We start from the raw sequence: 10,691 nt of genomic DNA on the forward strand, positions 1-10,691 counted from the left end.
CAGACGCTTCATCTTCAGCGGAGCTACAAGCGGCAACATCGAGCGGCCCATCGAGCAACCCCACCGTGTGGCCTAACCCTGCCGCACCGTGCGGCCCCTCCCATCCTCTTCAGAAGAAGACAGGCTCACGTTCTCAGGTTGACATGTCAAACCCATGACGAGCAGCTGGATGTGCCTGGCTCACTGGCTGAGGCTGCGCTTAAGGCTGCCTCGGGCTGACCACCGGTGGCCATCTTAGCTGCCATGGCACCGCCTTTGCAAGATATTCCGGTAATATCTCCGCCGTGCGACTTTGAGTTGGTGCCAGCTCTTGTCAGTTGTCCAGACGTGCAACCATGTGACTACCTGGTAGACGTAACGGCCCCAAAGCCTTGCGTTGCCCCACACCAAGCACTGGGTGAGCCTGGGGCTGAGCCAATGTGAGCCGGCGTGCCCGTGTGTGCCGATTGCTAGCCTGCCCCACGTTAGATAACAATCACATACTTGCAGCATGTAGCAAGCGTCTACACGTGATGTAACAGTGAACCGTCTCGCCTCGAATGACCTGCGCTTGGCTCCATGGGGTTGCATTCTGCGACAGCCCACCTGTTACCCGGCCCCTGCCTCGGGCCGCAGTCAGCCTTGCAGCCAGCTTGGCGTTGCAACGTCCAAGAGTGCCACGACCTCGGCACGGCTTACGCCAGCTGTCAGCAGACACCAGACATGACTGGACGAGCGACCGCGGGCAAGCCTAGTCCTGAATGGGGCCAGGGCAAACAGGGTCCTACCAGCTACCCCCTAACCCCTTCGTCCGGATTCTGCACCACTCAAGTGCTCCACCCGCTCCACCACATCCCCGCCGCATGCCATGGTGGTGTTGAGAAACACCGGGTTTGTTTTTTTAGGCTTTTTGGTTGCCCGTGAGCGCCGCCGCGAGGGCAGCAGCTAGGTGCCTGGGGTACGCGGCACCCTCCAGCACGCAGCACACGCCCCGCCGCGCCACAGCTGTCCACGGCGCCGGCTGCTTAGGCGCGCTCGCCACGGATGCGGCGGGCCAGCTGGATGTCCTTGGGCATGATGGTCACGCGCTTGGCGTGGATGGCGCACAGGTTGGTGTCCTCGAACAGGCCGACCAGGTACGCCTCCGCGGCCTCCTGCAGCGCCAGCACGGCCTGGCTCTGGAAACGCAGGTCGGTCTTGAAGTCCTGAGCAATCTCGCGGACCAGGCGCTGGAACGGCAGCTTGCGGATGAGCAGCTCGGTGGACTTCTGGTACTTGCGAATCTCGCGTAGCGCCACAGTTCCGGGGCGGTAGCGGTGAGGCTTCTTCACACCGCCAGTGGCCGGTGTCTTACGAGCGGCCTTGGTGGCCAGCTGCTTGCGGGGCGCCTTGCCTCCGGTGGACTTGCGAGCGGTCTGCTTGGTGCGGGCCATGTCTCGTCTGCTGCTTGGCGCAGGATAAGTCAGGCGTTTGCTGCGGCTCTTGTGTTTATGTGTGCGTGAAAAGAGTTTAGAATTTCTGAGCACAGGGCGCCGGGCTTTGTGCGCCTAGGCAAGCCCCCTGCATCGACCAGCCCGCGAGATGGGCGCAGCAGGCCCGGGTAGGCCTCCTGCAAAGCATTACCTAACGACCATTGGGCTACATATACACATCATCCATACTACAGTCAGGAGCCCAACAGCTCCCAACGAGGCTTCACTCCCAGAATCTGAGCTTCCGGCATCTTCTACACCCGCCTATCCAGCTCGCTCGCCTGAGCGTCGCAACCCTCTGAGCAGCCTCCAGCGACCATGTCCGGACGCGGCAAGGGCGGCAAGGGCCTGGGCAAGGGCGGTGCCAAGCGTCACCGCAAGGTGCTCCGCGACAACATTCAGGGCATTACCAAGCCCGCTATTCGCCGTCTGGCTCGCCGTGGCGGTGTGAAGCGCATCAGCGGCCTGATCTACGAGGAGACGCGCACCGTGCTGAAGACGTTCCTGGAGAACGTTATCCGCGACTCGGTCACCTACACGGAGCACGCCCGCCGCAAGACCGTCACCGCCATGGACGTGGTCTACGCGCTCAAGCGCCAGGGCCGCACCCTGTACGGCTTCGGCGGCTAAGCCGGCGGCTGGAAAGCTGCTGGTGCCGCCGTGGGTGAGGGAGTCTGCTGCTACAGCGGCGCTGGGCTGAGCTGCACAGCTGCTGGGAGGCGGAGCTCTCATCAACGGACGGCAACCCCCTCAACCAAAAAACAAACCCGGTGTTTATCAACACCACCAATTGAGGTGGCGTGCAGGCGTCCGTGAAAGGAGGGATGTGTTGGTGAGGCACAAGGCGGCGTGTGTGTCAGGTGAGGCGTGGTGACGACGGGGTTTGTCAATGCGGGACGTAACAGCGCTCCCCAGGCGACACACGGCGACACACGATTCGGGACTTCATGGACTCCTGGTCTTGAATTGAGGGCTGCAGACATTCTGAAATAGGTTTTCGTGAACCACTTGAGCTAAAAAAACCGGTTGCGTCGACTGTGATGGGGCCGGCACGGCAAGGGGTTGCCAGCAGGCCTTGCTCTGATATCGGGAACTTCGCGGCTGGAACTGATGCACATCAGGGCTTCCTAACGTTGCAGCGTGCACCATATGGTTGTGCCATGGCTGGGGTTCCAGGCGGGGGCTGCAGCCAATCGGACTTCGGCAGTATGGGCACCATTCCATTGCATTTCCCCCGGCCCCCCCCCCCCCGACATAGCGGCCATCCCTGGCCATCCCCACTGGACTCCAACCCCATCCCCGCAGGCAGCCCCACGTCATGCCATCCCAGCCCTCAAGCGTGCGTAAGATTGATCTTGGACAGGCCTCAAGATTTAGACTCTTACAGTTGCAGGGCGATAGTCCTTTTCCCTTGAAGTTGCCATGTCTGCCCCAGACCAGACAGGGACAGACCTGGGCAGACAAGAGGTCTTTTAGTGCCACCTGCTTGGACAGTCGGTCGAGCTACAGCACCCAAGCACCCCTCGCAGCCGTGCTTCGCTTGCCATACTAACGGGGTTGTTACTGTTTGTGGACAGGTCGCTCCAGTCCTGGCCAACCGCTGCACGACCTCGCGTCTCGTGTCCCTGCCGTTTGTCGCGCAGTCATGCAAACTTGGTAGAACTGAACTTCGTACTCAGGTACCCAGGTTCTGATAGGCTTGCACGTATAGGCAGCACTCATATTCTCATACCAGTGGGCTGAATCGACAATGACACGTGTAATCCTCTTTGGCGCCACTGGCATGATAGGCCAGGGCGTCCTGCGCGAGTGCCTCTTAGACCAAGGCATTGCAAGCGTGATAACAGTCGGGCGAAGGCCCATAGGCAAGAGCGACGCGAAGCTGAATGACGTTGTCCTTGAGGACCCCGCCGCGATAGCTAAGGATACGAAGCTGTACAGCGACCTAAAGCAAGGTGCGTTTATGTTGGCGAGTCGCTCCCGGTTAGGCGCTTCGGCTGCCTGCCCTGCCGCCTGTGTGCCCCGGTTGTGCCCCCGGTCACACTGCCAACGTTTCTCCCCTTTCCTCCCCATCACCGGCCTCAGTGGACGCTTGCCTGTACTGCCTGGGCATCTCCTCTGTGGGCATGAGCGAGGCGGAGTACACAACCGTCACCAAGGATATGACGCTGCGAGTGCTTGACGATGTGCGGGCGGCCAACCCCAACATGAAGTTCCTGGTGGGGGCGAGTCCGGCGCCCGCCGGTGTGTGCTGAGTTGCAGTTCGGGACTGCTTATTGCAGCCGCCCCTGCATTTCAGTGTATGTGTGCCCTGATGCTGCGCCGCAGTTCGTGTCCGGTAACGGCAGCGACGCCAAGTCCAAAGCCATGTGGGCGCGTGTGAAGGGAGAGACCGAGAACGAGGTACGTGCAGGTTGGGCACTTGGGCCGCCAGAGCCCTGCACCCCGTGTTGCCTGTCTCAGACCTCAGCGTCGCCCCGCTCTCTCCCACTCTCCATTGCTCTGTCCCACCACTCGGCCCCATCACACAATATGACACACGCGCGCGGTCCTCCGTCTCCCTTGGCACCACGCATTCCACCACCACAGGTGCTGGCGCGCTCGCCGCAGCCCGGCAGCGCGCTCATGTTCCGGCCTGGCCTTGTGGAGCCGGTGCACGGCATCCGCAGCCAGCAGTCACTGCTGTACCGGGCCGCATACGCGTGCGCGCCGCTGCTGCGCGGCGTGGGGCTGCCCTGCACCACCACGGAGGCCGTGGGGCGGGCCATGGTGGCGGCGGCCAAGCTGCCGGCAGGCGGCGGGCCGCTGGCTGGGAGGACGGTCCTGGAGAACGAGCACATCAATGCCCTGGCCTGGGGCAAGCCGCTGCCGCGGTGAGGGCGAGGAGGTGGCGAGGGCTGGGGGTTGGTTTGGCGGGGGGATGATGTGGGGCTGCGGTCGAGGCAGGAAGAAGTTGATAGGGGAGCCGTGCTTGGTGCTGTGTGGTGAGGCGGGTCCCGCGCGCGAGTGATGCATTGCAGGTGGGGGGCGCCTTCGGGTGCAGGCTCTCAAGCGGGGCTGGGAGCTGATGTAGGGGGCAGGGCCGTTAGGGCCTGGGCTCTTGAATGCGCACATTGCGCACTCATGTTAACGAAAGTGAACTAAGACTGCGTATCGCTCATATTCAAGCGTGATACCACTGATATGCATCATAATGGTGATGACAAGCACAGGACTTGGGCTATTCATGTTGTGTCAGTTTTGCGTTTGGAGCCGGAGGGCAGGCGTGGAGGTGGGGACAGGTGTATACTACGTAGATCCTGGGCTGGCAACGTGAATGCAACATGACAGGAAGGGCCAGTAGGCCAGTAGCACAGGATGGGTATCGCGGGCCTCTTGGCCATGCCTTGTCAGCCGTAATATGTAATACTTGGTCTGAGCTGCTGCCCAGCACATTGTGAAGATTTGGGGGGCTCGGCTCCATGAAGGGCACTTCGTGTGTGACATTCTGCAGGGAAAGAGCAGGATACGTTGCGCCGATCTTGCGTGTACTGGCCGCAGCCCTTGCCCGATGACACCCATCCGCCAACTCTCGACCCTCACCAGCCCATGCAACCTTCCATGCAACAGCCACACAACACCAACATTCCCAAACGAGCCTACACTCGACCTTCGTACTTCACTGCGTCCACTGCTCACCCTGAGGCACGTGGCATCTTTGCTGGCCTCTCCACATGTTGCTCATACCATCGACGATGCTTATGTACGATTGTACCACACGGCATTCGCAAGGCAGACTACCGTATCAGGGTCGGCCGCATGTAGGTTCACCTACTCTCAACGCTCACGGTTTCAGCGTCTCACTACGGCATCAACAAGTGATCAAAATTGTAAAGGCGTGATCGGTGTTAACCGCATATACGTCTGGCCCTCTGGCCCTGCCTGCAGTTTGTCGTCCCTCAAAACTTGTTCCACGTCACCAGAAACTTATGTAGCTCCCCAGGAGGCAGCTGGCGCACACATCATTCCCATCAACACAACCTGCATCACCCCCATCAACACCAGCCGCAACAACAACCACCCGGCGCCCAGCGCCACAGCGCCCGCGCCAAACAAACATCCAGGCATGACCACATCAACACCCGCCGCACCCTGCCGCCTGTCCGGTCTACTCCCCGGCCCTGTGTGCTGCACACTTCACGGCGCCCTGCCGGCGCGGCCTCACTCGAAGGTCTCAATGTCGCGGCCCTGCGCCGTCCAGTCGAAGTAGCCGCCTTTGAGCACCGCCACGTTCTTGAAGCCCGAGGCGATGAGCGCGTAGGCAGCCACCATGGAGCGAGTCTGTGAGTGTGCGACAGCATGAGGGAAGGAGCGAGTCTGTGTGTTTGAGAGAGCATGAGGTAAGGAGCGAGTCTGTGTGTGTTAGCTACAGCACATGGCGAGTGAAATCGTGTGCGAGTGGCGGGCGTGGCGGATGAGGTTCTGCAGCAAGCGTCCAAGATGGGTGCACGGGACCATGCAGCAGAGCTTCGCATGTGGCACAGCCTGCCACGAATTGCGGCATCAGCGCGGCAGCGCACGTGCGCCGAGCTGCAAGCCTCCAATCACACACCGTTCACAGGAACCACTCCTCCCGTAACCCGCCCCGCTGACTCCCTGCCCGCCCCCCGGCCCCTATGCAGTGACTGGGCTCCACACCTGCTGGCCGTTCTTGTCGTTCTTGGTTGGCTCCAGGGAGCCACCGAAGTTGCAGTAGATGACCACAGGCGTTGTGGCCGGCTCGGGAACCAGCTCAAACAGCTCTGGGAAGGGTGCGGCAGGCGGGTGCATCCAAGGATTGAGGAGCGCAGGCGGATTACCGAATCAATAGCAACTAGCAAATTCTGCTCTCGGCTAGAGTGGAAGTTAGAGTCAGCACGCGATGGCGCTGGAAGGCGAAAACGGCAGCCATGAGCGGAGGCTGCGTCTCGTCGCGTTGGCTCGTGACCGTGGCCGCGGAGGTGCGCGCAGGGGCGCTTCCTGCAGCGCTGCCACGACCACCTCCTCACCAGTCAGGAACTTGGGGTTCACCTCGGTGCCCTACATCGCACCACACACACCAACGGCGCAATCTGCTCAGTAGCAATCGCAGGATAGTCACGCATCCTCGCAGCTCGGTGCAACACTCCCCATCTTTGATTCGCCCTGACAAGGTAACCCACGGAGTTACCCTGCTATCCCCGCAGCCCCCGCTCCCCGTGCGCACTCGGTCAGCCAGTCCGCGCTTCCCAAGTCTGCCCTGCTTCCCTCCCTTGCCTCCCCTGCCTGCCTGCCTGCCTGCCTGCCTGCCTGCCTGCCTGCCTGCCTGCCTGCCTGCCTGCCTGCCTGCCTGCCTGCCTGCCTGCCTGCCTGCCTGCCTGCCCCCCTGCCTGGCCCCCTGCCTGCCTGCCCTCCCCTGCCTCCCTCGCCCGCGCACCTGCGAGATGCCGAACATGGCGTAACCCACGCGGCGTGCCACCTGCCAGGGGGTCCTGTCGCGACAAGCGCACACACAGACACACACAGACACACACACACACACACAAACATCGCACAGTCCCGTTGTTCCGTTTGATTCTTTGTTTAACACACACAAACATCGCACAGTCTGCGTGTTTCCATGTTTCGTATCGGCCAGCCAGCCAGCCAGCCAGGCATGCATCCCTTTATGTCCGCCGCCTCCACTTCTCAGTGCCACAGCACCAGCGGCACGAGCGCTGCGGTTGCAATACAGCACACGTACGGCACACGTACTGTGCCCTTCCTGGCTCACCATCCTTGGATGGGCTGGTAGAAGGGCACGTTGACCGCGTCAGGCAGGTGGCCCTGCGCGGCGCGGAGGGGACCCCTCTGAGCATGCGGCGTTCAACAAGCACCTGGCTGTCACACATCTCTACACATGCACACACGATGTCAACCCGTCCCCTTGCTTGCCTCCGGTGCCCACATACGCCCACAAGACGCGACCGCCTGCCGCCCCCCTCTTCAGTGCACCCTGTACCGCGTTTCCAACCATCCTTACAACCCCCCCCCCCCCCTTGCAGCGCGACTGCTTCCTTATGGGATTGGTTCGGGGGTAACCCCGCCGCCCCCAAATAAAACAAAACACGCACGTGCCGCGCACACCGCCTCCTCCTCCCGCGCCCTACCTCCATGTAGCTCTCCTCAGGCCGGATGTCCACAATGACCGCGCCCTTCTCCTTCACCCAGGGCAGCTCCTGCGGGGCCAACACCTTAAGCTGCGGGCGGCAGCAGCATGGGGTGTTGGGGGAGGGAGGGCACGGGGAGCGCTGGTAAGACACAGCAAACACATGTTCAGGCTTCCCTGGCGCCGGCATAAGCAGCCCCTGTTGTCATGTGTTGTGCGCATCGGCGCTCCGCATCAGCAACGACACGTACGGCAAATTGATAAGGACGCGCCTTAGACTCACATCCCCCAAGACAGCATACATGTGCATGTCTCTGCCTGCCCAGTCGCCATTGCCTCATGTCACTGCTGCACAACCAACAGGCCAGCATGCTGCAGCGCTACCAGCGCCAGCACCACAGTAGTGCTAGCAGCTACCGGTATGCCTGACTACACCCAAACCTCCTAGCCGCTGCTCCAGGCTCGGCAGCCCACACCCCCAGGCGCCTCCCGCAGTCGGCAGCTGGCTACTCACGTTTGCTTGACGCAGCGCGGTGGCCATCTCGGCCCAGCCGCCGGGCGAGGTGGGGCGGAAGCGGCCCACGTTGAGGCCCGTGGGGCCCTCCCCCTTGCCCAGCTCTGTGGTCGCAGAGGTGGCGGCCGGCTCCTGTTGTTGTTGCTGCTGCTGCGCCCGGACCACCACCGGCATCCTGTGTGCCAGAGATATGTAATAGACCATGAAAGCATGTCGGGGCGCAGGAGGCATGGCGATACGTGTGATGGCAGTGCGGTACAGTTCAATCGCGCCTGCCATTAGCCTAGTCCACCAGGCCTGTCCTGCTGTGCCACGTGTTCGACGCTGGGTGTGAGCGACTGGCTTGAGCCAGCAGCATCCAGGTTCCGCAGACAGCAGGGATACGTATGCGCACGAGCTTTGTATTCTTCCTCGCAGTTTGCGGTGTGCACCGGGCCTTGCAGTCCCTCGCCTCACGCATCTGAGCGTACCTGGAGACAGCGGGGGCACGGCAAACCCCGCGTGCAGAGGCCCACTGCGTGGGGGCCCCAACTCGAATCTTGTGTACCAAAGCCATTTCCCCTTGTTTTATATATATAATCAGATCAATCGCGCTCTAAAGCGCTATTCGGATGGACCCGCGCGGGCCGATGTCAGCAGAAAGGTGTTGCGAAGTCGACAACTTTTGCGCTCGCCAGGAGGACCAAACAGAAATGCAGAAAATGGTCAATCACAACAAGCAAATGACCTGGCGCGGGCAACAGGGGCGCTTTCCTCTCACACGGCTTGCATGATCGGGCTTATCCGCGATGGGGCGGTCGCTCGCGGTCTCTGCATAGCGGTCGAGTCAAAGCCGCCCGTGTACACCACCCACCTTACACTTCACCCAACCAACCAAAAATGCAGTGCGTGTCCCGCGTCGCCCAGCGCTCGGCTGTGAGCCGCCCCCGCGTGGCCTCGCGCCAGGCGGTGAAGGTCCAGGCTGTGAAGGCCGAGTCCAAGGTCCGTGGCCATAAGTAGCGAGAGGGTAGCTAGCGTTAGCAGGCGATCAGCTCATACGCGCCGGTGGGGGACCAGCGGACCAGCAATTCCTCCCACAGGGGACGGCGACGACTGGGCCCTCAGCGCTCACCAGCCCCTGGCGACTAGCACCTCGCTCATTGATTCAGCAAGCATTATCAATTGGACGTGGCATCGGCCTTTACTGGTGTCCCCGGGCCTTCGCGACTTGGGGTCGGAAATCAAACAGCAAGCACTGACCAACATTTTTCCTTTTCTTGTGCTCGCGCAGGCCGCCATGGCTGCCGTGGCTGCTGGTGCCTCGACCCTGGCTCTGGCCCTGGCCCCCGCTGCCCAGGCTGCCCAGGAGGTGGCCATGCTGGCTGAGGTGAGGCTTGCAGAACGACCATGCGGAATCAAGATGGAACTCAAGAGCTTTGCACCGATTTACTGTCGCTCTTTGGGGTGGTTGGGCCAATTTTGAAAGAGCGGCGTTGGAGGTCCGGCGCGTCTCAGCCGGGTGAAAAGCCTTCAGCAAGCGCCCTCCTTTTGCACGCGCGCCTGCCTCTGCTTAAGCTCGCGACGTATTCTGGATTAGCAAGCATGGGGTGCTGACGCCGGTCTTTATGCATTTTCTCCACAATCCACAGGGCGAGCCTGCCATCGTCCAGATCGGCTGGGCCGCTACCTGCGTGATGTTCTCGTTCTCCCTGTCCCTGGTGGTCTGGGGCCGCTCTGGCCTGTAAATTGCTCGCTTGCGGGCAACTGGGCCGCTGCTAGAGAGCCGTGATGATGGACATCAGTCGTCGTCGCCTAACTCCAGCTGGGCTCATAGGGCTGTGGAGAGCCTGATGACCCGCGGTCGTCGGGCGACTTCAACCACTCGGCGCAGTGGGACCCTTTGCAGTGCGCGAGGGCTCTGCGGGCGCCTCAATTTTGGGCGTTGCTTCGAAGGCGGGAGAGGAGGCTTCTGACACGCGGCGTGGCCCGTTGGCACGTCTGGCGCTGAGGACGGCTGTGTGGCAGAGTCTCCAACACCAATTTTTTGCGTTGGAGACTAGTCCGGAGTTATGCGAGGGAGATATGCAGCCGGGGGGGCCAGCGCGCCGTGTGCGTGGTGGCCCCATGGGTGCAACAGGCGTGTGCACGAGGGGTTTTCTCGTGTGAGGCACAGGCGCCCGTTGTTCATCCGCCGCGGCCGTTGCTGCGCGTGCAGACTCGCACAGCGCACCTGCGCCCGCTCCATGGCGTGATCATGCATAGTCGGAGGATTAGCACCAAGTGCTCGGGCGGGCGTTTGCTGTCTTGGAGTAGTCATGGTGATGGTGTGGACGCGTGGCGAGTCTGTGTGCGAGCACAGACTGTGCCTGCTGGATGTTGGGTGTTTGCACCCGTGTAAACTTGAGAAGATCATATCTGGCAAAGTCAGCTCACAGCTTTAGGCGCGGATAGTGTGGGTATGGTGCTCAGGTACCACAAGAGGGGTTGCTGCAGCACTGAAATTCTGGTGGGCTGAGATGGCAGCAGCCAGGTGCAGATATTTCAATCGGGGGGGGGGCACTCGCCGATTTCGCACGAGGCAGCCTTGAATTCCGTCGTCGAC

The 10,691-nt window shown here is 61.6% G+C and overlaps 5 protein-coding genes across 5 annotated transcripts; 3 read left to right on the top strand and 2 right to left on the bottom strand.

Moving 5' to 3' along the window:
- Positions 1-849: 849 nt before the first annotated feature.
- CHLRE_16g649900v5 (uncharacterized protein) lies at positions 850-1,466 on the bottom strand. Its single transcript, XM_001698118.2, has one exon. It carries the CDS (start codon positions 1,410-1,412, stop codon positions 1,005-1,007), a length of 408 nt encoding a protein of 135 aa, XP_001698170.1. The 5' UTR covers positions 1,413-1,466; the 3' UTR covers positions 850-1,004.
- A 162-nt stretch (positions 1,467-1,628) lies between these two features.
- CHLRE_16g649950v5 (uncharacterized protein) lies at positions 1,629-2,660 on the top strand. The gene has a single exon (XM_043070781.1). The coding sequence runs from the start codon at positions 1,770-1,772 to the stop codon at positions 2,079-2,081; it is 312 nt and encodes a 103-aa protein (XP_042915424.1). The 5' UTR covers positions 1,629-1,769; the 3' UTR covers positions 2,082-2,660.
- A 48-nt stretch (positions 2,661-2,708) lies between these two features.
- CHLRE_16g650000v5 (uncharacterized protein) lies at positions 2,709-4,869 on the top strand. Its single transcript, XM_001698200.2, has 4 exons — positions 2,709-3,406; positions 3,537-3,670; positions 3,780-3,854; positions 4,041-4,869. The coding sequence occupies exons 1-4, from the start codon at positions 3,202-3,204 to the stop codon at positions 4,326-4,328; spliced, it is 702 nt and encodes a 233-aa protein (XP_001698252.1). The 5' UTR covers positions 2,709-3,201; the 3' UTR covers positions 4,329-4,869.
- A 3-nt stretch (positions 4,870-4,872) lies between these two features.
- Positions 4,873-8,808, bottom strand: CHLRE_16g650050v5 (uncharacterized protein). The gene is made up of 8 exons (XM_043070782.1): positions 8,581-8,808; positions 8,111-8,285; positions 7,598-7,687; positions 7,222-7,274; positions 6,886-6,940; positions 6,479-6,509; positions 6,129-6,232; positions 4,873-5,771 (listed from the first exon to the last, which is right to left on the bottom strand). The coding sequence occupies exons 1-8, from the start codon at positions 8,664-8,666 to the stop codon at positions 5,652-5,654; spliced, it is 714 nt and encodes a 237-aa protein (XP_042915425.1). The 5' UTR covers positions 8,667-8,808; the 3' UTR covers positions 4,873-5,651.
- A 100-nt stretch (positions 8,809-8,908) lies between these two features.
- CHLRE_16g650100v5 (uncharacterized protein) lies at positions 8,909-10,499 on the top strand. The gene is made up of 3 exons (XM_001698199.2): positions 8,909-9,091; positions 9,381-9,476; positions 9,739-10,499. Exons 1-3 carry the CDS (start codon positions 8,990-8,992, stop codon positions 9,832-9,834), a joined length of 294 nt encoding a protein of 97 aa, XP_001698251.1. The 5' UTR covers positions 8,909-8,989; the 3' UTR covers positions 9,835-10,499.
- The last annotated feature ends 192 nt before the right edge of the window (positions 10,500-10,691 follow it).

The sequence above is a fragment of the Chlamydomonas reinhardtii genome, chromosome 16, assembly GCF_000002595.2.
Source record: "Chlamydomonas reinhardtii strain CC-503 cw92 mt+ chromosome 16, whole genome shotgun sequence".
In the NCBI taxonomy this organism is placed as follows: Eukaryota; Viridiplantae; Chlorophyta; class Chlorophyceae; order Chlamydomonadales; family Chlamydomonadaceae; genus Chlamydomonas; species Chlamydomonas reinhardtii.

Excerpts from the sequence above, each read along its gene's own strand:
- CHLRE_16g649900v5 (XM_001698118.2), bottom strand. The coding sequence starts at position 1,412 with ATGGCCCGCACCAAGCAGACCGCTCGCAAGTCCACCGGAGGCAAGGCG.
- CHLRE_16g649950v5 (XM_043070781.1), top strand. The coding sequence starts at position 1,770 with ATGTCCGGACGCGGCAAGGGCGGCAAGGGCCTGGGCAAGGGCGGTGCC.
- CHLRE_16g650000v5 (XM_001698200.2), top strand. The coding sequence starts at position 3,202 with ATGACACGTGTAATCCTCTTTGGCGCCACTGGCATGATAGGCCAGGGC. Across the intron at positions 3,407-3,536 it reads GTACAGCGACCTAAAGCAAG|TGGACGCTTGCCTGTACTGC; the intron begins GTGCGTTTATGT and ends CACCGGCCTCAG. Across the intron at positions 3,671-3,779 it reads ACCCCAACATGAAGTTCCTG|TTCGTGTCCGGTAACGGCAG; the intron begins GTGGGGGCGAGT and ends GCTGCGCCGCAG.
- CHLRE_16g650050v5 (XM_043070782.1), bottom strand. The coding sequence starts at position 8,666 with ATGGCTTTGGTACACAAGATTCGAGTTGGGGCCCCCACGCAGTGGGCC. Across the intron at positions 7,275-7,597 it reads CTGAGGAGAGCTACATGGAG|GGCCACCTGCCTGACGCGGT; the intron begins GTAGGGCGCGGG and ends CGCGCCGCGCAG. Across the intron at positions 5,772-6,128 it reads ACGACAAGAACGGCCAGCAG|ACTCGCTCCATGGTGGCTGC; the intron begins GTGTGGAGCCCA and ends GCACACTCACAG.
- CHLRE_16g650100v5 (XM_001698199.2), top strand. The coding sequence starts at position 8,990 with ATGCAGTGCGTGTCCCGCGTCGCCCAGCGCTCGGCTGTGAGCCGCCCC. Across the intron at positions 9,092-9,380 it reads CTGTGAAGGCCGAGTCCAAG|GCCGCCATGGCTGCCGTGGC; the intron begins GTCCGTGGCCAT and ends GTGCTCGCGCAG. Across the intron at positions 9,477-9,738 it reads AGGTGGCCATGCTGGCTGAG|GGCGAGCCTGCCATCGTCCA; the intron begins GTGAGGCTTGCA and ends CACAATCCACAG.